The 25363-nt window shown below is 48.0% G+C and overlaps 1 protein-coding gene across 4 annotated transcripts in view; it reads right to left on the reverse strand.

The window, feature by feature from the left end:
- PCNT (pericentrin) overlaps window positions 1-25363 on the reverse strand; it is a 161576-nt gene that overhangs the window by 19729 nt on the left and 116484 nt on the right. For all 4 annotated transcript variants that reach the window (XM_008267246.4, XM_008267245.4, XM_070071719.1 and 1 more), the window contains 9 exons: window positions 24621-24785; window positions 23212-23364; window positions 22222-22417; window positions 20773-20995; window positions 20365-20515; window positions 19256-19687; window positions 12692-12939; window positions 11196-11298; window positions 1330-1500 (listed from right to left, as the gene is read on the reverse strand). In XM_008267246.4, coding sequence (XP_008265468.2) covers window positions 1330-1500; window positions 11196-11298; window positions 12692-12939; window positions 19256-19687; window positions 20365-20515; window positions 20773-20995; window positions 22222-22417; window positions 23212-23364; window positions 24621-24785 — 1842 coding nt within the window. The remainder of the gene's footprint in view (window positions 1-1329; window positions 1501-11195; window positions 11299-12691; window positions 12940-19255; window positions 19688-20364; window positions 20516-20772; window positions 20996-22221; window positions 22418-23211; window positions 23365-24620; window positions 24786-25363) is intronic.

A 25363-nucleotide genomic window follows, 5' to 3' on the forward strand; every position in this document is an offset into this window, starting at 1 on the left:
CATCCCATATGGGTGCTGGTTCGAGTCCCGACTGCTCCACTTCCAATCCAGCTCTCTGCCGTGGCCTGGGAGGGCAGTGGAGGATGGCCCAAGTCCTTGGGCCACTTGTACCCACATGGGAAGACTCGGAGGAGGCTCCTGGCTCCTGATCAGCGCAGCTCTGGCCATTGCAGCCAACTGGGGAGTGAACCAGTGGATGGAAGACCTCTCTCTCTCTCTCTGCTTCTCCTTCTCACTCTTTCAAATAAATAAATAAGTACAAAAAAAAAAAAAAAAAAAAAAGTGAGTTAAGCCAACATTTGGGACACTTGCATCCCTTATCAGATTGCCTGGTTTGGGTCCCGGCTGCTCCACACTTCCAATACAGCTTCCTGCTAATGTGGCTGGGAGCCAGCAGATGATGGCTCAAGTGCTTGACCTTGGCCACTCACGTGGCAGACTCAGAGTTCTTGGCTCCTGGCTTCAGTCTGGACGAGTTGTGGCTGTCATAGACATTGGGAAGTGAACCAGTCAATGAAGATCAATCTCTTTCTTTCTCTCACCCTGCTCTCCCATTTTTCCTTGCAAATAAATAAATAAATCTTAAAAAAAAATAGCAGGCATTCTAGAAAAAAGCCCATCAAACTATACCACTAGGAAAACTTTAAATCATTTTAAATAAGAGCCAAATGAAACTCTAATTTGATCAGACTCTTGTATTCTTAGTCTTTTTTTTTTTTTTTTGACAGGCAGAGTGGACAGTGAGAGAGAGAGACAGACAGAGAGAAAGCAGAGAGAAAGGTCTTCCTTTGCTGTTGGTTCACCCTCCAGTGGCTGCCGCGGCAGGCGTGCTGCAGCCAGCGCACCGCACTGATCTGATGGCAGGAGCCAGATGCTTTTCCTGGTCTCCCATGGGGTGCAGGGCCCAAGCACTTGGGCCATCCTCCACTGCACTCCCGGGCCACAGCAGAAAGCTGGCCTGGAAGAGGGGCAACCAGGACAGAATCCGGCGCTCCGACCGGGACTAGAACCCGGTGTGCCGGCACCGCAGGCAGAGGATTAGCCTATTGAGCCGCAGTGCCGGCAGTCAGTATTTCTTTTATGAATGTGTATCAAACGTTATGTAGTAGTCAGGCTCACAGGGGACATATTGTGCTATGCGTGTGTACATGGTCAGTGAATAAATCAGAAAAGGCACTAAGATGTTACATAAAACACCCTAGAACATTCAGTAAGACTGCCACACTGGTCAGAGAGGACAATCCGGTGTACTTCAGCTGCCCCACATCACTGGTCTGGGGCCAGCAGCAGCACCTGAGCCACCTGTTGGCAGAAGGCATGGATACCTACACTGAGGGTGCAGCCCCTGTGCAGGTGGTGCTTGAGGGTTTTCTCCAGCCTCGACACAGCCTTGCAGAGCTCAGCCTTCTCCCGAGTCACTGTGTTGAGGGCTTTTGTCAGAGAATCGTTGTCTTTCAGTAGGACATCTACAAGCTGCATCTGTAGCTCTGCTGCTGTTTTCTTGAAAAGGAGAAAAAAAATTAATAAATAAATTTGTAAGAACTGTTTGTTAAAAGGCATCCATGTTCTTAGTTTATTTTCAAGAATGATTGTTTTTAATGTGCTTGGGGTTGGCATGGAAGCTTATGGGGGCTGGACAAAAAACAGTCCATCTACAGCACAGTAAAAAATACAGGACATCCAGTCACACTCTCCAACCTTGAAATAGGGTTTGCACAAAACTGGACTATTTGATGCAGGCCTGTTATAAACTATCTGCTTCGGTTGCTCTAATGACCATAAGGGGTGAAACATCCAGAAGTGTCCAAGGCATAGCGCTTGCTTTCTTTGAGGGCTCAGATGTTTAAGTCCCTAAAAGCTAAAAGCTCATGACTTCCACAACCAGACTCTTCGGTCTACAGGGGACACAGGGTCCTGCAAAGGATGCCAGTTCCAATAGCAACTGACTACACTCCACGAGCAAGTCTCAGGGCAGGACGCTGGACAAGTGGTGCAGCTCTCCAGGTGCACACTGCTCCTACCGCAGACATGATGGTTTCATCAACATCACAGAGCACCCACCAGGGGTGCAGGCTGGCAGCGGCTCAGAGGCAGCTGACAGGGAGCTCAGAGTTTCCTAGGAGGGCTCCGGTTTTCATTACAGCGAAGGTTCATAATGTGACTCCAGACGAGCAGCCTGGGCAGAGAGGCTGGAAGTTCTCCAAAACCAGGGCATCTGCCCTCAGAGAACAGAACCCACGACCCTTCCACAGTCCAGGCCACGCATGGTGAGTGACATGCTAAGAAGGGAGTACAGACAAAGACATTCTATGGGCGGCAAGGTCAAGACCCTAAAGATGATATAAAATGTAACAGAACATGGAGGGTACCTGGCACCCATGTCCCATTGGGTCCACTTGCTCACCAAGATGATAAATGAAGTCAGCAAGAACAGGGAGGGAGAGTAGGAGGGTTAAGCCACCTCCTGCAGTGCTGGCATCCCATATGAGCACCAATTTGAATCCCAGATGCTCCAGTTCTGATCCAGCTCTCTGCTATGTGCCTGGGAAAGCAGTGGAACATGATCCCAAGTGCTTGGGCTCCTGCACCCATGTGGGAAACCTGGATGGAGCCATAGGATCCTGGCTTCAGCCTGGCATAGTCTGCTGTTGTGGCCATCTGAGGAATTAACCAGCAGATGGAAGACCTCTGTCTCTCCTCTCTCTCTGTAACTTGGCCTCTCAAATAAATAAAAATAATTCTTAGAAAAATAAAGGTTGGAGAGGGGGAGTGGCATTGTGGCATGGCAAGTTAAGCTGCCATCTATGACGCTAGCATCCCACACAGGCGCCAGTTGGAATCCCAACTGCTCCACTTCTGACCCAGCTCCCTGCTAATGACCCCAGGAAAGCAGTGCAAGATGGCCCAAGTGTTTGGGCCCCTGCACCCAGACTCCTGGTTTCAGCCTGGTCCAGTCCTGGCAGTTTGGCCAAACCAACAGAGGGGAGGGAGGGAGGGAGGGAGGGAGGGAGGGAGGGAGGGAGGGAGGAAGGAAGGAAGGAAGGAAGGAAGGAAGGAAGGAAGGAAGGAAAAAGGAGCCGGTGCTGTGGCATAGCAGGGAAAGCCAAGCCTGTAGTGCCAGCGTCCCATATGGGCGTGGTTTGAGTCCTGGCTGCTACACTTCTGATAGAGCTCTCTGCTATGGCCTGGGAAAGCAGAAGAAGATGGCCCAAGTGCTTGGGCCCCTGCACCTGTATAGGAGATCTGGAAGAAACTCCTGGCTTCAGATCAGTGCAGCTCTGGCTGTTGCGGCCAACTGGGGAGTGAACCAGTGATAGAAGACCCTCCCTCCCTCTCCCTCTCCCTCTGTATGTGTGTGTGTGTAACTCTGACTTTCAAATAATTAAATCTTAAAAAAGGGAAGCTGCCTGAATAGTGAGGAGCCTCATTCACCTCAGTTACAGAAAAACACCAGAATAACAAAGGAAAGAGTACGTCTCCAGGGGACTGACTGAGGGAAACCTTCAGTGAGGAAGCTATGGGGACAGCAAAGTCACAGTGGCTCTGAAAGCCAGCAGAGGGAGAAGAACAAAGCACCCCACCCCACATCCTCTGTGTTAGTCCCTAGCCAGGGCTGCAGTCAGAGGCATCATCTTGTAAAGGGCAAACAGGAAAGAAGCCCGGCTACCTGTAACCACCACAGATGGCAGTTTAACTCAGAATTGCACAGTCCTCCCTGACTTTATTTACTTTTAAAAATTTATTTATTTATTTGGAAAGTCAGAGTTACAGAAAAAGAGGGAGAGATAGAGATCTTCCATCCGCTGGTTCACTCCCCACAGCCACAATGGCCAGTGCTGGGCCAGGCCAAAACCAGGAACCATGAGCCAGGAGCTTCATCTGAGTCTCCTATGTGGGTGACAGGTACCCAAACACTTAGCACAGAGCTGGATGGGAAGTGGAACAGCCAGACACAAACCACCCGTATGGGATGCCAGCATTGCAGGCAGCTTTACCCGTTACATCACAACCCAGTCCCCTACTGACTTTAAATCCAGTGACTGGGGTCCCAGCAAACTTTGCTCTAAAAAACACATGCTTATTCCCTCCCTCTGCACCAAACCTCCAGGCTCTGGGCTGCTGCTACACTGTATTTTGACGTCAGGGACAGCAAGCAGCCCCACTACTATCAGAAGCTGCAGAAGCAGGGCAGCACTTCCCAGGGCAGAGACCAAGACCCCTGCACCTTACAGCTGTGAAAATTATGGACACAAGCCCCAAAGCCATGCTCACTTGCTCTGCATTATCCCGGAAAGCTCCCTTGGTTTCTCAGGGATCAGCACCAGCAGCAGCCCATAAAACATTCAACAGGGCCAGCCCTGAGGAAGTCCTTCTGCATCTGTTAGCATATGGTACTGGGTACCCAGGGCACAAGCCCCAGTATCACACTTGCATGCCCCATGGGAACTGGGAGCAAGGGTCCCTGTGCCCTACTGACCTTGGACAATCACCACTGGTGTATACTCCCTGTAGCATACGGAATTCCCCTGAGGTTTGTGGAGAGCCCTATCTGCACTCTTCTGCTTCAGGCTGGTGGCTGCCAGACAATAGTCCTGACTCTGTGAGTTCAGGATAACGACACCACTGCCCCTGCATCTCCAGGACTACTGTCAGTACTAGAGTCCTCAGAGCCTGCATTCCACCACTCCAGACACATGACTGCCAGTGTAAAATCCCCTGCATACTTCGTAGGACTGCGACGAGGTCCATTTTGTATCCCTCAGTGCTGGGACTATAGCTTTGGTGCTAAAAAGTCATATTCTCCCAGGAAGACCAGACACATCTTACTGTTCCAGGTACCTAGCTGTTAGTGCCACCAGCCCCAGGCTTGCCTGCTGGGGTAAAAGGACAGCCCCTTCTGTGTCCCTCAGTACCAAGAGCAGGGCCCCAACCACCACAAACTAAGTATGACAGACTCCCAACTCTCTGGGGACTGAAGATACACAGCCTAGGAAGCCCAGATCCAATCCAAAATCTTAATTCTACCTCCATAAACTACTACAAACTGACATTTGGGGCACTCATAGGCACTGCTGACACTGACTAGAGCTAAAGAAATCACTTAGAGGTTATACTTCGTGGCTCACCTAGAATCAAAGCCAAAACAAAACAAAACAAAACAAAACAAAAGCAAGGCAACAACCTAAGTGATATTCCATATTCCATCTAAACAAAAAAGTCTTTTCCAATGAAACTACTCCATAAAAAAACCTACTCCTTAAAGAAGACAAAACTCTTACACCAGATGTGCAGACATCAACATAGAGACTCAGGAGATACGAAGAAGCAATGAAGCACGACAGCTCCAAAAGAACACAACAGTCCCCACAAGTAGATCCTGGTCTGAAGGACATCGAGGAAATGCCTGATCCCAAGGAAACTCAATGAGATTCAGGACAACACAGACAGAAATTTAAAGAAATGAGGAAGACAATAGTTGTATGACAAAGAGACAGAAATCATTAAAAAGAACCAAACAGAAAATTCTGGAGCTGAAAACATCAATCAATGAAATAAAAAATACAATGGGAAGCTCCAATAACAGAACAGACCAAGTAGAAGACAGAATTTCTGATTTGGCGGACAAAACTTTTCGAATAATCCAATGAGACAAAAATTAAAAGAGAGTAATTAAAGAGAATGAAGAAAGCGTATGTGACATATGAGATACCATTAAGCAAACAAATATTCTTATTATAAGGATACCTGAAGGAAAAGGGCATGGAGAGCCCACTGAATGAAATGAAGTAATAGTTCAAAACTTCCCAAGTCTTAAAAGAGACACGGACATCCAGATACAGGAAGCTCAAGGGACCCTACACAGACTCAAAGAAAAAAAGTCTTCTCCAAGGTATATTACAGTCAAATTATCGAAAGTTAAGGATAATCACAGAATCCTAAAGACAGTGAAAGGAAAACATCAAGTTACACAAAAAAGAAAACCCATTAGGCTAACAGCAGACTTCTTAGTAGAAAGCCTCTAGGCCGAGAGAGTGGAATAATACATTCAAAAGTCTTGAAAGAGAGACTTTCAACCAACACTAATCCAGCAAAACTATTCTTTAGAAGTGAAAGAGACATAAAGCATTTCCCAGACAAGTAAAAACTAACAGAATTCATCACCATCAACCTAGCCCTATCAGAAATCCTAAAGGGGGTCCTACATTAGAACAAATCATCATGAAAATACATGACAGGCCCAAATTCACTAACACAGCAGACACAATCAGTAACCAACTGACAAAATGACAGCATTTAGTTCTTATCTATCAGCATTAACCTAGAAAGGAAATGGATTAAATTCCCCAATCAAAAGATACAGACTAGCCAAATAGATTAAAAAACAACAACAACAACAACAACAAGACCCAACTATATGCTGCCTATAAGAAACTCACTTCACAGATAAGGGTACACACAGATTGGGGCCAGCATTGTTGGCATAGCAGGTAAAGTCACGGCCTGCAGTGCCGGCATCCCATATGGGAGCCAATTTGTGTCCTGGCTGCTCCTCTTCCGATACAGCTCTCTGCTTATTGCCTGGGAAAGCAGTGGAAGATGGCTCAAATGCTTGGGCCCTGCACCCCATGGGAGACCAGGATAAGCACCTGGCTCCTGCCATTGGATCAGCGCAGTGCGCCGGCCGCAGCGGCCGTTGGAGGGTGAACCAATGGCAAAGGAAGACCTTTCTCTCTCTCTCTCTCACTGTCCACTCTGCCTGTCAAAAAAATAAAAAATAAATAAATAAAATAAAATGATAAAACAGACTTTAAATAAAAAATTATTAAAAGAAATAAAGGATATAACATTTATTAGAGGCCGGCACCATGGCTCACTTGGCTAATCCTCTGCCTGTGGCGCCGGCACCCCGGGTTCTAGTCCCGGTTGGGGCGCCAGATTCTGTTCTGGTTGCTCCTCTTCCAGTCCAGCTCTCTGCTGTGGCCCAGGAAGGCAGTGGAAGATGGCCCAGGTGCTTGGGCCCTGCACCCGCATGGGAGACCAGGAAGAAGCACCTGGCTCCTGGCTTCAGATTGGCACAGCGCACCGGCCGTGGCGGCCATTTGTGGGGTGAACCAACAGAAGGAAGACCTTTCTCTCTGTCTCTCTCTCACTGTCTAACTCTGCCTGTCAAACAAAATAAAAATAAAAATAAAAAAAATTTATTAGAGAATTGATCCAGCAAGAAGATACAGCAATCATAAATCTATATGCATCCAATATAAGACCACCAAGATAAATAAAGTCAATATCACTAGATTTCAAGGGAGAAATACACTCCTATATAATAACGGTGGCTGAGTCCTTCAATTACCCACTGTCATCAATGGACAAATCAACCAAGACACCTCAGAGCTGAACTGTTATCATACAGCAAATGAATCTACAGCCATTTATAAAACATTTCAACCAAAAGCTACAGAACACACATTCAGCACATAGAACATTTTCTAGCAAAGACTGTATACAAAGGCCACAAATCAAGTCTCAGTACACTTAAAAAACTGAAACCATACTATGTATTTCCTCAGAACAAAAGAAATAAAACTAGAAATCAACAACATGAAGAACAATAAAAAATTTACAAATACATGAAAATTTAACAACATGCTCCTGAATGACCAATGGATTATTGAAGAAAATAAAAAAATTTCTTGAAACAAATGAAGATGAAAACACAACATATCAGAACCTGTGGGATATATCAAAAGCAGTATGAAGAGTATTTACAGCAATAAGTGTCTACCTGAAAAAATTATATGTCAAACAATCTAATGAAGCACTTCAAGGACTTAGAAAAACAATAAAAAAATGAAACTCCAAAATAGCAAGAGCTGAGAATAATAAAAATCAGAGCAAAAGTAAACAAAATTCAAAGTTAAAATCTGTTTTTTGAAAATTTTTGGAAAAAAAAAAACTTTTAGCAAGAATGACCAAAAAAAAATTTTAAAAATTAAAAATAAAAACAAATGAAAAAAGAAGACAATAAGTTATAAGAAATTATGATGAACAACTACATACCAACAAGTTGGAAAACCTCAAAGAAATAGATAAATTCTTGGATACATATAACCTACCAAGATTAAAGCAAGAAGATATTGAAAATCTAAATAGACCCATAGCAAGCAATGAGACTGAAACAGTAATTGAAACTCTCTCATCAGTAGATGCAGAGAAAGCAATTGATAATATTCAGCATTCCTTCTTGACAAAAACTTACAGAAAGAACGTATCTCAAAATTCCAAAGGCTACAAATGACAAACCAACAGCAAGTATCATACTGAATGGGGAGAACCTGAAAGCATTTCCCCTGAGATCTAGAACAGATAAGGATGTCCACTTCCACCACTTGTTTTTATTATTTTTTTTTTAGGATTTATTTATGTGAAAGGCAGAGTTAGAAAAAAGGAGAGACAGGAGAAATACAGAAAAAGTGTGAGAGACAGAAAGATCTTCCATCTGCTGGTTCACTCCCCAAAAAGCTACAATGGCTGGGGCTGGACCAGGCCAAAGCCAGGAGCCTGGAACTCTACCCACATCTCCCACACGGGTGGCAGGGACCCAAGCACTTGAGCCATCTTCTGCTGCCTACCCACACACATTAGCAGAGAGCTGAATCAGAAGTGGAGTAGCTGAGACTTGAATCAGCTCTCAGATAGGAGCCTGGTGGCTTAACTCCTTATATCACAATGCTGGCCCCCTGTATTAAAGTATATATGCTGCTGAAGTATTAAAAGTATTAACAAGAGCAATTAGAGAAAAGAAAGAAAGGGCATCAAAATTGGAAAGGAGGAAATAAAAATACCCCTGTTTGCAGATGACATGATTTTGTACAGGGAGAAACCTACACACTCATTAGAACTGACAAACTAATTCAGCAAAGCCATTGCACCAAAAAACAACAAACAAAAACAGGAACATTTTATACACCAATAAAGATTTTGCTGAATGAATAATAAAAAAAAAATTCCATTCACAAGAATTATAAAAAATTTAAATGTTAAGGAATAAATTTAACCAAAGTAATGAAATATCTCCACAATGAAAATTATAAAATACTAAGAAAAAAAAATCATCAAGGACACAAAAAAAATGGAAGATAGTCTGTGTTCGTGAATTGGAAGAAATTAATGTCATTAAAATGTCCATACTACCTAAAACAATCTTTTATCTAAATTCAACGTAATCCCTATCCAATGACAGTCTTTTTTTTTCCCAATGATAGTCTTTACAGAATTAGAAAAAGGCAATCCTAAAATTCATACAGAACCACAAAGACCCAGCATAGCCAAAAAGAGCCTAAGCAAAAAATAAAATCAAACTATAGGCACAATATCTGATTTCAAAGCATACTACAAAACTATGGTAATCAAAAACAACATGGCACTGGGTTAAAACCAACACATAGATCAATGCAATAGAACAGAGAGCCCAGAAATTAATCCACATACATACAGCCAACTGATTTTTGATAAAAGTGCCGAGAACACACAGGAGAAACTGCAGTCTTTTCAATAAATGGTGCTGGCAAACCAGATATACATATGTAGAAAAAAGAAATTAGATTTCTACTTCTCGCCATAAACAAACATTTACTCAAAATGGCTGAAAGACCTAAATTTAAGGCCTAAAACTGTAAAAATGCTGGAAGAAAAAATACAGGAAACATTTTAAGACATTGGTGTAGGCAATGATTTTTTTAATAAGACCCAAAAAAGCACAGGCAACAAAGGTAAAACTAGACAAGTGAGATTACATTAAACTCTGAAGCTTCTACATAGCAAAAGAAACAATCAACAGAGTGAAGCTACATCTAACAGAATGGAAGAAAATATATGCTAGCTACTTACCTCACAAAGGGTTAATGTCCACAATATATCAGACTCAAAAAATTCATCAACCAAAAACCAACCAATCCAGATAAGAAAAGGGCAAAGCACCTAACAGTTCTCAAAAGAAGAAAAACCCGACCAACAGATATATGAAAAAAATGCTAAATATCAATTGCCATCAGAGAAATGCAGTCAGAAGCACACTGAGATTCACCCCTGTTGTTGTGGCTGTTAACAAAAAAAGACAGTAACATGCTGATGAGGCTGTGGAGAAAGGGGCGCTCTTAAACACTGTGGGTGGGAATGCAAATCAGCACAGGACTGTGGAAAACAGCATAGAGTTCTTTAAAAACTAGAACTAGAACTGCCATATGATCCAGCAACCCCATTACTGGGTATATATCCAAAAGACAGGAAACCAAAGAGATACGTGCTGCACCACGATTACTTAGCACTGTTCACAACAACCAAGGTGTCCATCATAAGATGAATGGGTTAAAAAAACCGTGGTGTATAAACATAACAGAATGCTCTTCAGTCATAAAAAAGAATGAAATCCTGTCTCTTGATGCAAATGGATGGAACTGGAGGACTCATGTTGAGTGAAATAAGCCAGACACAGAAACACAAAGGTTGCATATTCTCCCACATATGTGGAGGACAAAAAGAAAAAAAAAAAAAAAAAAAAAGGGTAAAACAACTCAGAACCTTCCATATGAACACAGAATGCTGATTAACAGAGGCTGGGATCAATAACCTCCCAGAGGCCGGCGCCACGGCTCACTAGGCTAATCCTCCGCCTAGCGGCGCCGGCACACCGGGTTCTAGTCCTGGTCAGGGCGCCGGATTCTGTCCCGGTTGCCCCCCTTCCAGGCCAGCTCTCTGCTGTGGCCAGGGAGTGCAGTGGAGGATGGCCCAGGTGCTTGGGCCCTGCACCTGCGTGGGAGACCAGGAAAAGCACCTGGCTCCTGGCTCCTGCCATCGGATCAGCGCGGTGCGCCGGCCGCGGCGGCCATTGGAGGGTGAACCAACGGCAAAGGAAGACCTTTCTCTCTGTCTCTCTCTCACACTGTCCACTCTGCCTGTCAAAAAAAATAATAAATTAAAAAAAAATTAAAAAAAAAAAAATAACCTCCCAGAACCTGGTGTGGTTAGTGGATTGTGACAAATACACTAGTAAGATGTAAAAGGTAAAATCAAAAAGGAAGTTTCAGAGCCACCACAATGTCTTCTCCAGGGACGGAAACAGCATGTGACTCACTGAGCTCCTGCCCTGACTGTCAGGCCAGGGGGAACACTGGCAGGTGCAGTAGCCCCAGGCTTACCTGAGAGGAAGGGGATGTGCTCAGTTCAGACTTCAGGTCCTCCAACGTGTGAAGCAAAGACGTCACTGCCTTCTCATTGGAGGATGTCCAATCCTTAATAGTCCTGTAAAAACCATATGACATCAAAAAGGTTTACACCAAAAAGGCATTTCCCAAATGCCTACTGTCCAGAGCTCTAAAACAGCTCTGCTGAAGAGACAAAGACAACGTGTTTAGCGGCCAGCACTGGGATCAGCAGGTTGAGCTGCCCCGTGTGACACCAGCATCCCATATTGGAGTGCTGGCTCCAGTCCCTGATGCTCCATTTCTGATCCAGCGCCTTGCTGGTGCACCTGGGCACTTGCTACCCATGGTGGGGAACAGGATGGAGTTTCAGGCTCCTGGCTTCAGACTAGTCCAATCTGGCTGTTGCAGGCATTTCAGGAGGGAACCAGCAGATGGGAAATCAATCTCTCTCTCGCTTTCACTTTCTCTGTCAGTCTGCCTTTCAAATAAATAAATCTTTTTTAAAAAAGAAAAGAGGTTTACCCAGCACAGGTAACTCCAGGGTTACTTTTCAGGTTCCAGAAAATTCTGTGAGCATAATCTATGCATATTTATGAATTACTCCACTAAGCCATATTTTGTCCATAAAAGTAGGTGGGGACTGGCAACCCAGAGCAGGGTGGCAGGACCTGTGGGCACACACTTCTATGAAGCTTATAAACCTCCTGTCAGGGGCCGGCGCTATGGCATAGCAGGTAAGGCCATAGCCTTCAGTGCTGGCATCCCATATGGGCAACTGGTTCGAGTCTTGGCTGCTCCACTTCCTATCCGGCTCTCTGCTATGGCCTGGGAAAGCAGTGGCAGATGGCCCAAATCCTTGGGTCCCTGTATCTGCGTGGGAGACCTGGAAAAAGCTCCTGGCTCCTGACTTTGGATTGGCAATCAGCACAGCTCCAGCCATTGCAGCCAACTGGGGAGTGAACCAGTGGATGGAAGACCTCTCTCTCTCTCTCTCTCTCTCTCTCTCTCTGCCTCTCTGCCTCTCCTTCTCTCTGTGTGTAACACTGACTTTCAAATAAACAAATCTTTAAAAAAAAAAAAAGAAAGAAAGAAAGAAAGAAACATCCTGCCACTCAGCGCCTGGTACAAGGGCATGACCAGGCACCCACGGGCCACACTCAACTGCTTTCTGCAGCAACTGTGTGCCAATCACTGGAGACACTATCCTAAATGAAACTTTCCTTAGAATTCATGAGTTCTATCACAAAACTCGGGTATGGATGGGAAGACACTGCCAGCTACATTACTTTATACAAAGAAAAAGACAAATATTAACATTAATTTTTCTGCTCATTCTAACATTAGAATGTAAAACTTATAATTTTGTCAGTATCTTTCAGGAGAGTCCTCTCTCCAAACTCATGGAAAAAGGACAGTGAGCTCATTAAAACATGGTTGGGAAATCAAAGACACGCCCCAAACTTCAGAATCTGGCTGAGGCCAGTCCACACCTGTCCACAGTCTGGTTAATGAAGCCGGTCAGCAGTACAGCAGCCCCAAGCAGTTGCTGTCTTATCTTCTCCAGCTCCTGGTGCCGCTCCTGGAGGCAGTCCAGCTCTGAGCCACCGGCCCTGCGGGGAGAGCTCAGGCGAGAACCAGCACCACACGGCAGTGTCTCTTTGGACTCCAGGGCTCTCACCGTCTGCTGAAGCTGCTTGATTTTATGCTCATCACGCTGGCGCTGCAGTTCTAATTCTCGCTGTTATCAATGGAAAAACAACACGGAAGAGACCTTCAGTGAGTTTTCCAGAAAAACTGACAAGCAAAAGACCAAAATTGGGTGTGTACAAGAGCAGGCCCTCCCCACCAGCACCAGAGCACTCGGAGCAGTCACTGTTCTGTACATGAGCTCCTAACACTGCAGGCTTTGGAAGGCCCCACAGAGTCAACACAGCTTCCACCCAGAGATGGGCAGGCAGGGCACACGCCAGGCACACAGTGGCAAAGGTCCTCATCCACGCTGTGGAGATCTGTGGGGCTTTCCCAGGCCCAAGGCAGACATTCAGGGTCAAAAGGAGAGGCCTGAATGACTGAAGCAAGTTTCACAGTCACCAGTCCCATGTACACACACCCAGGAACACACACCATGCCCAAAGATACATGATAGCACAGACACAGGCAAGCATAAACACACGTGTACTCAGAAACCAGCTGGAGAAGCTTGGGCACAGCCTTGATTTGAGCCAGAGTTACTGGTTTCCCTGACTTCACCTTCCCCTCTGTACAATGGAGGTGCTGGGTGTGGGAACAGTGCCTCAGCAGGTGGGGGAGTTCCCTGCTCCAGGTCGACTCACTGGGCAGGGACAGAGAGAGGTGATCTCAGCAGTAGTGAGCGGGAGTGGGGGCACTGCAGGAAGAGGACCTCAGGAAGGACCCCCCCCCCAACTGTGCCAGAGGGGTCTGCCCCTGGGACAGCCAAGAGGCAGTAGCTAGAATGGCCCCTCACATTAGGGGGAAACCCCAGAACCAAGAGCAACTCCACAGGGGAGGTGGCTTCAGAGAACCTTCAAGACCCAGATCACTGGCACCAACTCCTCCCTCAGGTGGCCCGGCTCTGCTTTGCACTCGATCCTCCTCACATCACCTCACTCAATGCTTGAGCAACATGAGCAAACAGCGATGATGAATTTATCTATTTTCTGGATGAGGGGGCTGACAGGTTCATAACTTTGGAAAAGATGAAATTGTGCCTGGAGTAACTATCTCAGGAGGCTTCAGCAGCTACGATTAGAGGATTCTGTGATCCAGATTACATGAACTACCCGCAGTAAAAACAGTCCCATAAGGGCTACATCACTTAAAAATTCCCATCAAGGTACACCATGAACAATAGTTACTAATGTTTAAAACATGTGTGTGGTACTTATTTTTAAAAGAGGTTTATTTTATTTATTTGAAAAACAGAGTTACAGAGAGAGGGAGAAACAGAGTCAGAGGTCTTCCATCCACTGGTTCACTCCCCAAATGGCTGCAACGGCCGGAGCTTGGCCTATCTGAAGCCAGGAACCAGGAGCTTCTTCTGGGTCTCCCATGCAGATGCAGGGGCCCAAGGACTTGGGCCATCTTCTACTGCTTTCCCAGGCCATAGCAGAGAGCTGGATCAGAAGTAGAGCAGCCAGGACTTGAACCAGTGCCCATATGCGATGCTGGCACTACAGGCTGAGACTTTAACCCACTGCACCACAGTGCCAGCTCTGGTATTTTTTTTTTTAAGTAATCATGGTGCCACTCATTTTTACAAAAAAATAGAAATTAAATAATAAAAGGAAAGGCTGGAAACTTTAGATATGGTTTGGGGAAGTTCTCAAAAATGGAATCACATGGGGTTAGAGCTGTGGCTAAGCAGGTTAATCTGCTGCCTATAGTGCCGACATCCCAAATGGGCACCAGTTAGACTCCTGGCTGCTCCACTTCCACATGAGCTCACTCATGATGTGCCTGGGAAAGCAGTGGAAGATGGTCCAAGTGCCTGGGGCACCTGCCACCAACGTGGGAGACCCAGAAGAAGTTCCTGGCTCCTGACTTCAGTCTGGCCCAGCCCTGCCATTGTAGCCAAATGGGGAGCAAACCAGCAGATGGAAGACCTTTATCTCTCCCTCTCTCTATAACTCAAATAAATAAATCAATAACAATAAATAAGTAAATCTTTAAAACAAAAATCATGTTACAAGCAGCTAGAGACTTGCTCCTGGGGGACAAAGGAAACGATACACACATGCACAGGCACACACATGAATGCACACGGGCATGCACAAGCAGGCAGCATGCCAACACTGCACACAAGATGCACACACATCCATGTGTACACACACATGTACCTGCAGACACAACACACACATATGTGCACACACTTGAACATGGAATCTTGAACACAATCACCCAGGGCTCAGCTCACCAGCTTCAGGAAACCACACTCCTGGCCACAGTCTGCCCCACTACTCACACCTCTGATCTACTCCGACTTTGAGACTCCCAGTAGTAAAACACTACAAACTATTTTGAAGGGTTTTTTTTTTTTTAAACTGCAAACAGTGTTGAACATACATGGGGCAAGCTGGATGGATAAAAATCATGTTCAGTAATAGAAGCCAGTCAGATTCCATTAGCATGAAGTGTCCGCAAGGACAAATCCACAAGGCCCACCAAGGGCTGGGAGGGGGAAATGAGGATGACTACTTAATGAGTTAAGTGGCTCTCACTGAGTTTGGATAATAAAAATGTCCTAAAATTGACTAATGATGTTACATCTTTGAACTAAAAAACAAAGAACTGTGTAATTTACAGTGGTGAACTCAATGGTATATCAATTACACCTCATAAGACTATTAAAAATATATTAATTGGGGCCGGTATTGCAGCGAAGCGGGTAAAGCTGCCTCCTGCAGCGCCGGCATCCCATATGGGCACTGGTTCAAGACCCAGCTAATCTACTTCTGATCCAGCTCTCTGCTATGGCCTGGGAAGGCAGTGGAAGATGGCCCAGCTCCTTGGTCCCCAGCAACTGCACGGACAGACTCAGAGAAAGCTCCTGGCTCCTGGCTTTGGATCAGCACAGTTCCGGCTGTTCCCGCCAACTGGGGAGTAACAAGCAGATGGAAGACCCCCCGCCCCGCCTCTCCTTCTCTCTCTGTGTAACGCTTTCAAATAAATAAACCTTTAAATATTTACATATATAAATCATATCCCTCATATGAACTTACAAAACTAATACTAAAACATTTTAGAATCTGACTTATTATTGCAACATTGAGAAGCCTACAGTTTTGTTCTTAAAAATAGGCATCCATTTCTCAATTACATTATGGCAGGCTAATCACTTCAAAAGATCAGACCACTGGTTTTACCATGTGTTTTAAAAAGCTTTTCATAATTATACAAGATATAAAAGTAGAAATAAGGAAGGCATTTTTTGATAAAAGCTTTAAAAATATATTTAGAGACAGCAACACCACTACTAATCCACAAGACACCAGATACTATTTTATCAAAACAAAGGTTTTTGGTTGACCAAAAAAATGTATCTAAAAATTGAAGGGCATCCTAAACAACAAAAGGAGGGGATGCTTCCCAATTCCTCCTATGAGAACAGTGTCAGCCTGATGCTAAAAACCAAAGACATCACAAGAAAGCTACTGACCAACACCCCTTATGAAGAGAGATGCAAAAAACCTTAACAAAATACTGGCGAACTGGATCTAGCAAGACATAAACACAATTATTTACTATGACTAAGTGGGATTTATCCCAGGAATCCAAGCAGGAATCATTATATGAAAATCCATCAACATAATACTCTGTTATAGCAACAGGATAAAGAAAAAAAATCACAGAGATTAACAGATCCTGAAAAAAAATTTGATAAAATCTAATGTTCTTTCATAATTTTAAAAAACAAGGACAAAGGAACAAGTAATAGAAAGGAATAACCTCTGACATAACAAAGAACACCTACCAAAACCCACAGCTAACGTCACCCGCAGCAGTGAACAGATGAATGCTCTCTTACTAAGGTCAGGAAAAGGCAAGGATGCTCCCTTTTACCACTTGTACTCAACAAGGTATTGGTCATTCTCGCCAGAGTAGCCGGGCAAAAGGAAGAAACAGACTAGAAAACAGAAAATGAAACCATGTCTACCTGAAGATGAATCTGATCGTACAGATGGAAAAGCCCATTTAAAGTACAGGACCTAGTAAATTCAGCAAGATTAGAAGATCCAATAGCCGGCGCCGCGGCTCACTAGGCTAATCCTCCGCCTAGCGGCACCGGCACACCGGGTTCTAGTCCAGGTCAGGGCGCCGGATTCTGTCCAGGTTGCCCCTCTTCCAGGCCAGCTCTCTGCTGTGGCCAGGGAGTGCAGTGGAGGATGGCCCAGGTGCTTGGGCCCTGCACCCCATGGGAGACCAGGATAAGCACCTGGCTCCTGGCTCCTGCCATCGGATCAGCGCGGTGCGCCGGCTGCAGCGTGCCGGCCGCGGCGGCCATTGGAGGGTGAACCAATGGCAAAAGGAAGACCTTTCTCTCTGTCTCTCTCTCTCACTGTCCACTCTGCCTGTCAAAAAAAAAAAAAAAAAAAAAAAAAAAAAAAAAAAGATCCAAGATCAGAGCAGAAAAACTGACTTTATAGCTACTCGTGAGCAATAATAACCTGAAAACAAAATAACTACATTAAAAAGTAATAAAATAACTATATTTAACAAAAGTATAACATTTCCAATTTGAAAGCCACAAAAACACTGCTGAGAAGAAATGAAGGAAGCCGGCACTGTGGCTCACTTGGCTAATCCTCCACCTGAGGCACCGGCACCACGGGTTCTGTCCCAGTTGCTCCTCTTCCAGTCCAGCTCTCTGCTGTGGCCTGGGAGGGCAGTGGAGGATGGCCCAAGTGCCTGGGCCCTGCACCCCATGGGAGACCAGGAGAAGCACCTGGCTCCTGTCTTCGGATCGGCGCGGCACAGCACGCCGGCCATAGCGGCCATTTGGAGGGTGAACCAACGGAAGGAAGACCTTTTTCTCTGTCTCTCTCTCTCTCTCACTAACTCTGCCTGTCAAAAAAGAAAGAAAAAGAGAGAGAGAGAGAGAGAGAAAGGGAGGGAGGGAGGGAGAAATGAAGGAAGAAATGAAGGAAGAAATGAAGGAAGAAAGGAAGGAAGGAAGGAAGGATCTAAAGAAATGGAGAGATGTTCATGCTCACCACATTAGAAGACTTACCCTTGTTAAGATGTTAATACTACCCAAAGCTATCTACAGATTTAATAAAATCTCTATCAAAAATCCAATAGCTTTTATTGCAGAAATAAAAAAGCCTATCCTCCCATTCACACAGAATTGCAAGGTGCCCACATGACTAAAACAACTTTGAGGGGCCGGTGCTGTGGTGTAGCAGGTAAAGATACTGCCTCCAGTGCCCGCATCCCATATGGGTGCCGGTTCGAGTCCTGGCTGCTGCACTTCTGATACCGCTCTCTGCTATGGCCTGGAAAAGCAGTTGAAAATGGCCCAAGTGCTTGGGCCCCTGCACCTGCATGGGAGACCAGGAAGAAGCTCCTGAATCCTGGCTTCAGATCGGCACAGCTCTGGCCACTGTGGTCAACTGGGGAGTGAACCAGCAGGTGGAAGACCTCTCTCTCTCTCTCTGCCTCTCCTTCTCTCTCTGTGTAACTCTTTCAAATAAATAAATAAAAACCTATATATAAAAAAAACTTTGACGAACGGTGTTGGGGGGCTGGCGCAGTGGTGTAGTGGGTAAAGCTGCCGCCTCCAGTACCGGCCCTCCCATATGGGCGCCAGTTCGAGTCCTGGCTGCTCCATTTCCGATCCAGCTCTCTGCTATGGCCTGGGAAAGCAGTAGAAGATGGCCCAAGTCCTTGGGCCCCTGCAGCCATGTGGGAGACCCGGAAGAAGCTCCTGGCTCTGGATTGGCGCAGCTCCAGCCATTGCTGCCAATTAGGGAGTGAACCAGCAGATGGGAGACCTCTCTCTCTCTCCGCCTCTTTTTCTCTCTCTGTGTAACTCTTTCAAATAAATAAATAAATCTTTTTAAAAAAGAAAAGAAAATGTTATGCCCTATGTAATAATAGAGTAACATAAAATCTAATTACATTAGAAAAAAAAAGAAGGGTTTGGAAGGATTAAATTTCCTGATTTCAAAAACTGCTACAAACCCACATGTGGTGCGGTCCTAGGGATGCACAAATAGAACCAAGGAAGAGAGGGGATGGGCCAGGACCACACCCTGGGAACTGTCGGAGCCCTGCAGCTGCTCATGGTTTCCAGGAACGACCGTTTCCGGGCCGGTGCTCGCCAGCTTCTCCTCGTCTCTCTGCCACTTCTTCCACTTCTCCATGTCTGCTGACTCTGCTTCGTCTCCGTTCTCTTCCTTGCATCCTTGTGTCCCTCTTGCTCTCTCATTCCGGTGTGTAACCGCTAATTCTGCCTGCAACCACGCCGGTTCTCCCCTCCCGCTCCAGACAGCATCTCAGCTCTTGCCTTTGGGTCGCGTCCAGGTGGCACTCACCTCCTTCTCTTTGCCGAGCTCCTCACAGCGCTTCTGGACCTCGGCCTCCAGCTGGCGCTGCGTGTGCGCGGCCTGCTGCTGCACCCTGTCCAGCAGCGCCTGCAGCTCGCTCACGCGGCACTTCTCCTCCTTCAGCTTCCGCAGCAGGGCGTGATGCGCCTGTGTCTCCTGCGGCCTCCGGCTCAGCTGCTCCGTCAGGAGCCGCTCGTGCTGCAAGGCCTCCGACAGCTCCAGAGTGCGGCTCCTCTCCGCGTCCAGGCTCTTCTGGAGCTCGGCGAGTTGGCCCCGCTCCTGCGCCAGCAGCGCCTCACAGCGCGAGTACTCAATCTGCAGCTCCTTCTGAAGGTTGTCCTTTGCCGTCTGCTCGTGCTTTAATGCAACGCACAGTCGACTGTGCTGCGCACTCTGCTTCTCCAAAGACAGTCTTAGCTCCTAGTAACCAATCAAAAGCAAAAAATATCTGAATAGTGTTCATGCCCAAATTTCTGTCTAGATGCTTTGACCCAGCAATTACAGCTTCTAAGACTGAGTCTACGGATTCAAACATCTAAACACATTTCCGTTACGTTGTTATCCTAACTGCATGGCTGAGGGGCTTTTGGGAAGTGGCGCTGAGTAAATGCACAAAACACATCCCAGACGCAGAGACGTCCTTTATCCCTCCCTCAAAACACCACAGCACGAGCACTCTCACACTCACACACACACACACACAAACACACACAGCCTGCTGGCTACGATCTGCATCTTCCACGCTGGTCAAAGACTGAGGGTAGTTTTGCTCTGAACTAAAGAACACCTGTCTGTCCCCAGCAGCCAAGTGCCCAGCCTGTATCTGATTTGTACACAGATCTCAGAGGCTGTATACTCCATCCGCATTCCACAACCAAACTCCCAGAGGCCGTGGGACTGTGTGTTGTCAGCAGGGCCATCACACTGTCAGCCCCAGAGTGGTCCTGCCACAAATGAACTCTTTGCCTTGTGATCAGCCTCAAACACCTGTCCACAGGAGGCCATGCCATGAACAGTAAGAAAAGGCAGGAAAAAGAGAGCCCTGCATACTTCCCACTGCCTCCTGCTGCCCAGCGGCCTGACCACCACCCAGGTACCTCCAAGGACTTGGAGCTCTGGGCCTCCCTCTGCAGGTGCTGCAGCTGCTCCTCCTCCAGCTGGCTCTGCAGGGCCCGCTCCCTCGTGCGCTCACGCTCCAGCTGCTGAAGCACAGCCTGCAGGTCATTCTCCTTGCTGTCCAGCACAGACCTATATGGGGACAGCATGCAGCACAGGGCTCTGGAAGGGAAACAAGCCAGCACCCAGGGCCAGAAGCTCCCAAGACAGGGAGGCGAGATCCTGATGTTCTCCCCTCCTATGCATCGGGCAACATCCCTCCTCCCAGACCACAGCCCAGGGCCAGGACACAGCTGCCTAAAGTGCTCCAGCACCTTCCCCGTCTGGGCACAGCAGACATCCATGCCATGACGTCATGAGGAGGGGCTGAAACCATCAGGGTGCTGCACCTGAGCTGGATGACTTCCTTCTGCACATCGTCAAGGGATTGCAGCAGCCTCTCGTTCTCCTGTTTACACTCACACAGCTCAGACTTCAAATCTTTCACCGCATTCTGTTCTGTCACCAGGAGCTTCCGCACGTCATTCGTTTTCTCCTGCTCTTCACTGAGGGTTTTCTGTAAATCACTGGCTATACATTTCTCCTGTTCCACTTTATACGCCAACAATTCAACTGAAAAAGATTAAAAGCCATAAAATAGTATTACTCTTAAGTCCAAAGTGAGCTGTACAAATGATATTAAATTAGAAATTATGTTGATCAGATGGGAATGCATTCATTTTGGGGAGAAATGAAGTTTTTGATGGAGCCAGGACACATGGGGTCACGTTCCTTCACCACCCAAGGTCTCTGTTCCCAGGCCTCACCCCTATGGCAGGGAGCACACAGAGACCAGCAGTGACTGTCCTTGTGGCCTCTCAATCTGCTACTCAGTCCCTAAATGCCACCAGGCCCAGAGCGCTTCCCTAGAAAATTCTCCCAAAACTTAAGGAAGAAATAAAGCCAGTTCTACAGATTCCTCTGGAAAACACAAAGGGAGGAGACACATCCCATTCATCTATGACGCTAGCACTCCTAAGACAAGAACAGAAAGACACAAAAGAAATACAAGTGCAGTCCACTCCTCTCAGGAATCTAGATGCAAATTAGCAAACATTACCCAAAAGTGCACTCAAAGGCAAAGCCCTAGGGTGGGGTCACAGCTGGAAGGCACATATTCTACCTACTGAACCCCAAAAAAGCTGACCCCATGTACAAGAGTAGACATGGAACAAGGAGAGGTAACTGCCCAAGGCCTCAGGGCACCACAGCAAGAATGGAACCAGAATGCAGAAGCAGTATCATCCTTGACCATATGAGAGTCTCTCCATGGGCGGGGATTTAGCCTGGCAGTCGGACACTGTATCCCAGGTCACAGTCTTGAGTTCAGTCCTGATCCCAACTGCTGACTCCAGCTTCCTGTCAATGCAGATCCTGGGAGGCAGCAGTGAGGACTCAAGTAGTTGGGTCTGCCTGGGAGACACGGGAGACCAGATTGAGTTCCTGGCTCCTGGCCACAGCCTCAGCCTAGTTCTGGCTGCAGTGAGAATATGGGGAATGAACCAGTCTCTGTTTTTCTCTGCCTCTCAAAAACAAAAAATTCAAACAAACCTCCCAAAGAACCTAAATTAAATGTAGAGTCCTGTAGCACGGAGCTGCGCTCTAGGGTGAGCTCCAGGAGTCAGTGCCCAACACAGGAACCCACCGTTTGCACTCAGTTTGACCAGAGAGAAGTGCAGCGGCCCAGGTGTGTGGCGCTCAGGCCTGATGAGACCCTAGCACTGGGCTGCAAGGGGCCTCACCACGCACTCCCAACTTCCCATACAGGTGTGTATCAGGCGTGTGGGCAACACACCCACCCTGCCTGCGTAGCTGGTGCTCCTGCCGGCTCCCACGGGCCTCCGCGCTCGTCAGGGCTGCGCACAGCTGCTGCAGCTTCTCCTGGTTCTGCAGGTGTGTCATGCGCAGCTGTGCACGCAGGGCCTGGATCTCGGACAGCAGGCTGCTCCTGTCAGCAAGGCGCAGGTGCTCCAAGGACTTTTCCTGTAAGTCTCCCTGGCAGGAAGTAAAGGGAAAAGAGCAGTCTTAGAAGTAGGGCCTTGGACAGGCGCCACAGCTCACTTGGCTAATCCTCCGCCTGCGGTGCCGGCACCCCGGGTTCTAGTCCTGGTTGGAGCACCGGATTCTGTCCTGGTTGCTCCTCTTCCAGTCCAGCTCTCTGCTGTGGCCTGGAAGGGCAATGGAGGATGGCCCAGGTGCTTGGGCCCTGCACCCGCATGGGAGACCAGGAGGAAGCACCTGGCTCCTGGCATTGGATCGGCACAGCACACCGGCTGTGGCAGCCATTTGGGGGGGGTGGACCAGCGGAAAGGAAGACCTTTCTCTGTCTCTCTCTCTCTCACTGTCTAACTCTGCTTGTCAAAAAAAAAAAAAAAAAAAAAAAAGTAGGGCCTCTAGGGACTCCAGACCTAGGAAGGTGAGCACCTCACCCGAGCCTCCCTGCAGTCCAGCCTTTGCAACCCAAATGGCCAGCCCCTGTTAAGAGCCTGCTAACTCAAAGTGGAAGGCAGAGTACACAGCCCCAGGCCTTGGCTCCCAGCCTGTGTCCCTGAGTGCAGGGGAGGAAACAGGACTGCCACTGTCCCCACAGCACCGTCCCCTCTGAGCTGGGCCCGGGACTCTCAGAACAACTAGCAGCGGCTGCTCAGAACCACTCTGCGGCAGCTATGGGAAGAATCAACGCACACGCTGTCCGGTCAGGGAGCTTGAGTCACGTGCACAGTGACACAGGCACCGACTGTGACTTCCTCAGACACCACAAGTCCCGTTGAAACGGAGCCACCCCTCACCTGCTCTCGGATGACCTTCTCCAGCCTCTGAAGCAGAGAACTAGGATCCCCTGGGTCTGTACCACAAAGTCTGGGCTGCAGCTCGACTGCCAGTGCCTCCCGGACGGCCTGCAGGAACGTTCCTCGCCAGTCGAAGCATGGGTCAGGAGATTCCTGTAATATCGAAGCAAGCTCAGAATTTCTGCCAACACATTCTGCAGGTGCTGTGCGGAGTGAACAGGTCTGTCCCCAAAAGGCTGGTGTCAGGACTGTTTCCCCTCAATGTGACAGTTTTGGAGACAATTAGGGTTAAATGAGGTCATGAGGGTGGGACCACTGTGATGGGCTTTGTGTCCTTCTAACAAGAACTATCAGAACCCTCTCTCTCCCCCTGCAGTGACAAGGCCAGGGACTGCGTCCCTTCCACAATCTGACCCTGCTGCACCCTGCGCTAGGATTTCTGGTCCCTGTAACTATGAGATCAGTGTCTGCAGGAAAGACACTGTTGTAGCCACTGAGCAGGACAGCAGAGAAGATTCCTATGCACCAGGACTATCGAAAGACAAGAAGCAGAAGTTGGCACCGTAAACAGAAAAGAGAACAAGGAAGCAGTGAAAGAAGGAGAGGAATGCTGGCAAATTCCTTCCTTCTCCCCCTACTGTGGGATCTGCAAGGCCCTAGGCTGTACACGGCTGCCCAGCTGGAGAGCTGTGGGCAGCGCTATGAGCCTCTGGGGAGCCAGCTGCAGCTCACATCCCACCAGAGCCGGGGGGCATGGATGGCAGCAGGGAGGGCAGCCACTCTTCCACTAGATTCAGTGGGCACCAGCCACATGCCAGCAAGTCCTAGGCACAAGGACACAGTTCTCCGCTTTGTGGCACTTCCATTCCAACAAGCAGTGGCAGATGTGAAGGATGGGCCTAGAGGTCAGCACGCACCTGGCCTGCAGCCCCGGGTACCAGGTGGAGACAGGCAAAGACACTGCAAAGCTCAGGGGTCGAGCCAAGTTCAGGGGTTAGCAGCCTGTCTGGCATGGGGTATGGAGGGAGGAGGAAGCAGGCTATGGGTCACAGGAGGAGCAGGAGGAGGCGCCGTAGGGGTCCCCATGGAGGCTGGCAGGCATCATCCTGTGAGGACAGGCTGAGGCAGTGAGGTTCTCAGCCATGTGATCACCCAGTGGCCTCACCCTCCTCAGCCTGTAAGGAGAGCCCCAAGAGTCCCTGGCCAGCTTGTGCAGACCCCAGTACCTCCATAGCACATCCTGCGGGGAACCTGCCCACAGAGCCAGCGTGGGCCACAGGGAGGCCTGCAGCTTCTTTAGGGCTCTCTCCATCTCTGCACAAGGCCCCTCTACGGACGCAGTCATCTCTGCTAGCGCTTCAATTCAGTGTTACAGGGCCAGTAAGGTGCAGAAGGAACCAAGTCCGTACCTTCTCCCCTGTGTCAGGGGCCACTTCCAGCAGGCCCCGCCCCTCACTTGACAAGTGGTGCAGGGGGCTGTGTGGCTCGCCCCTGCTTAGAGCACTGGGGGGGTCGCGGCTCTCCGACAAGGCCAGGATCTGGTGGCTCTCGTCACACACCATCTGCAGCAAAGCCTGTGGCAGGAAAATCACGTCAGAGAGCAGCAGCAGCTGGCAACCGCCCATACGCACACCATGTCCTTCACATCCCAGAGAGGTGTAGGGTCAAACATTCCATGCAGGGTGGACCCTGGGCCAGTCTAAAGTTCTGATCATGAGGCCTTCAGAGAGACAACGAAGCTGCTCCCAGGGTGTGCTCCCTCGTCCGCACTTCAGGTCAGCACCCAGCCAGCAGCACCCAGCCAGCACCCACTACCAGGTGTGCTGAGCCCTTCCCCAGCCCTCTTCGAGCACTATACGAGGGCCATACAAGGGCCGCTCAGGAGCCTGTGCACTCGGCACAGCCGGCAGCCAGCACACACCCCAAGTCGTGGGAAAAGGTATCTCAGCAGACATGGGGTACAGGGAAAGCCACAGTGAGCCTAACATAGACTCCACGTCACCAGGTCTGGGGTGTCCACGCTACAGTAAGCTGCATCTGTGTTGCCCACACAGGGTTGGGGGAGGAAGGTGGCCCCAGAGCCCCTCACTAGAGCCAAATGTCAGGACTGCAGGGGACAGTGTTGCTGAGGCGGCCTCACCATGTGCATGAT

Source organism: Oryctolagus cuniculus, chromosome 4, assembly GCF_964237555.1.
Source record: "Oryctolagus cuniculus chromosome 4, mOryCun1.1, whole genome shotgun sequence".
NCBI classification, from domain to species: domain Eukaryota; kingdom Metazoa; phylum Chordata; class Mammalia; order Lagomorpha; family Leporidae; genus Oryctolagus; species Oryctolagus cuniculus.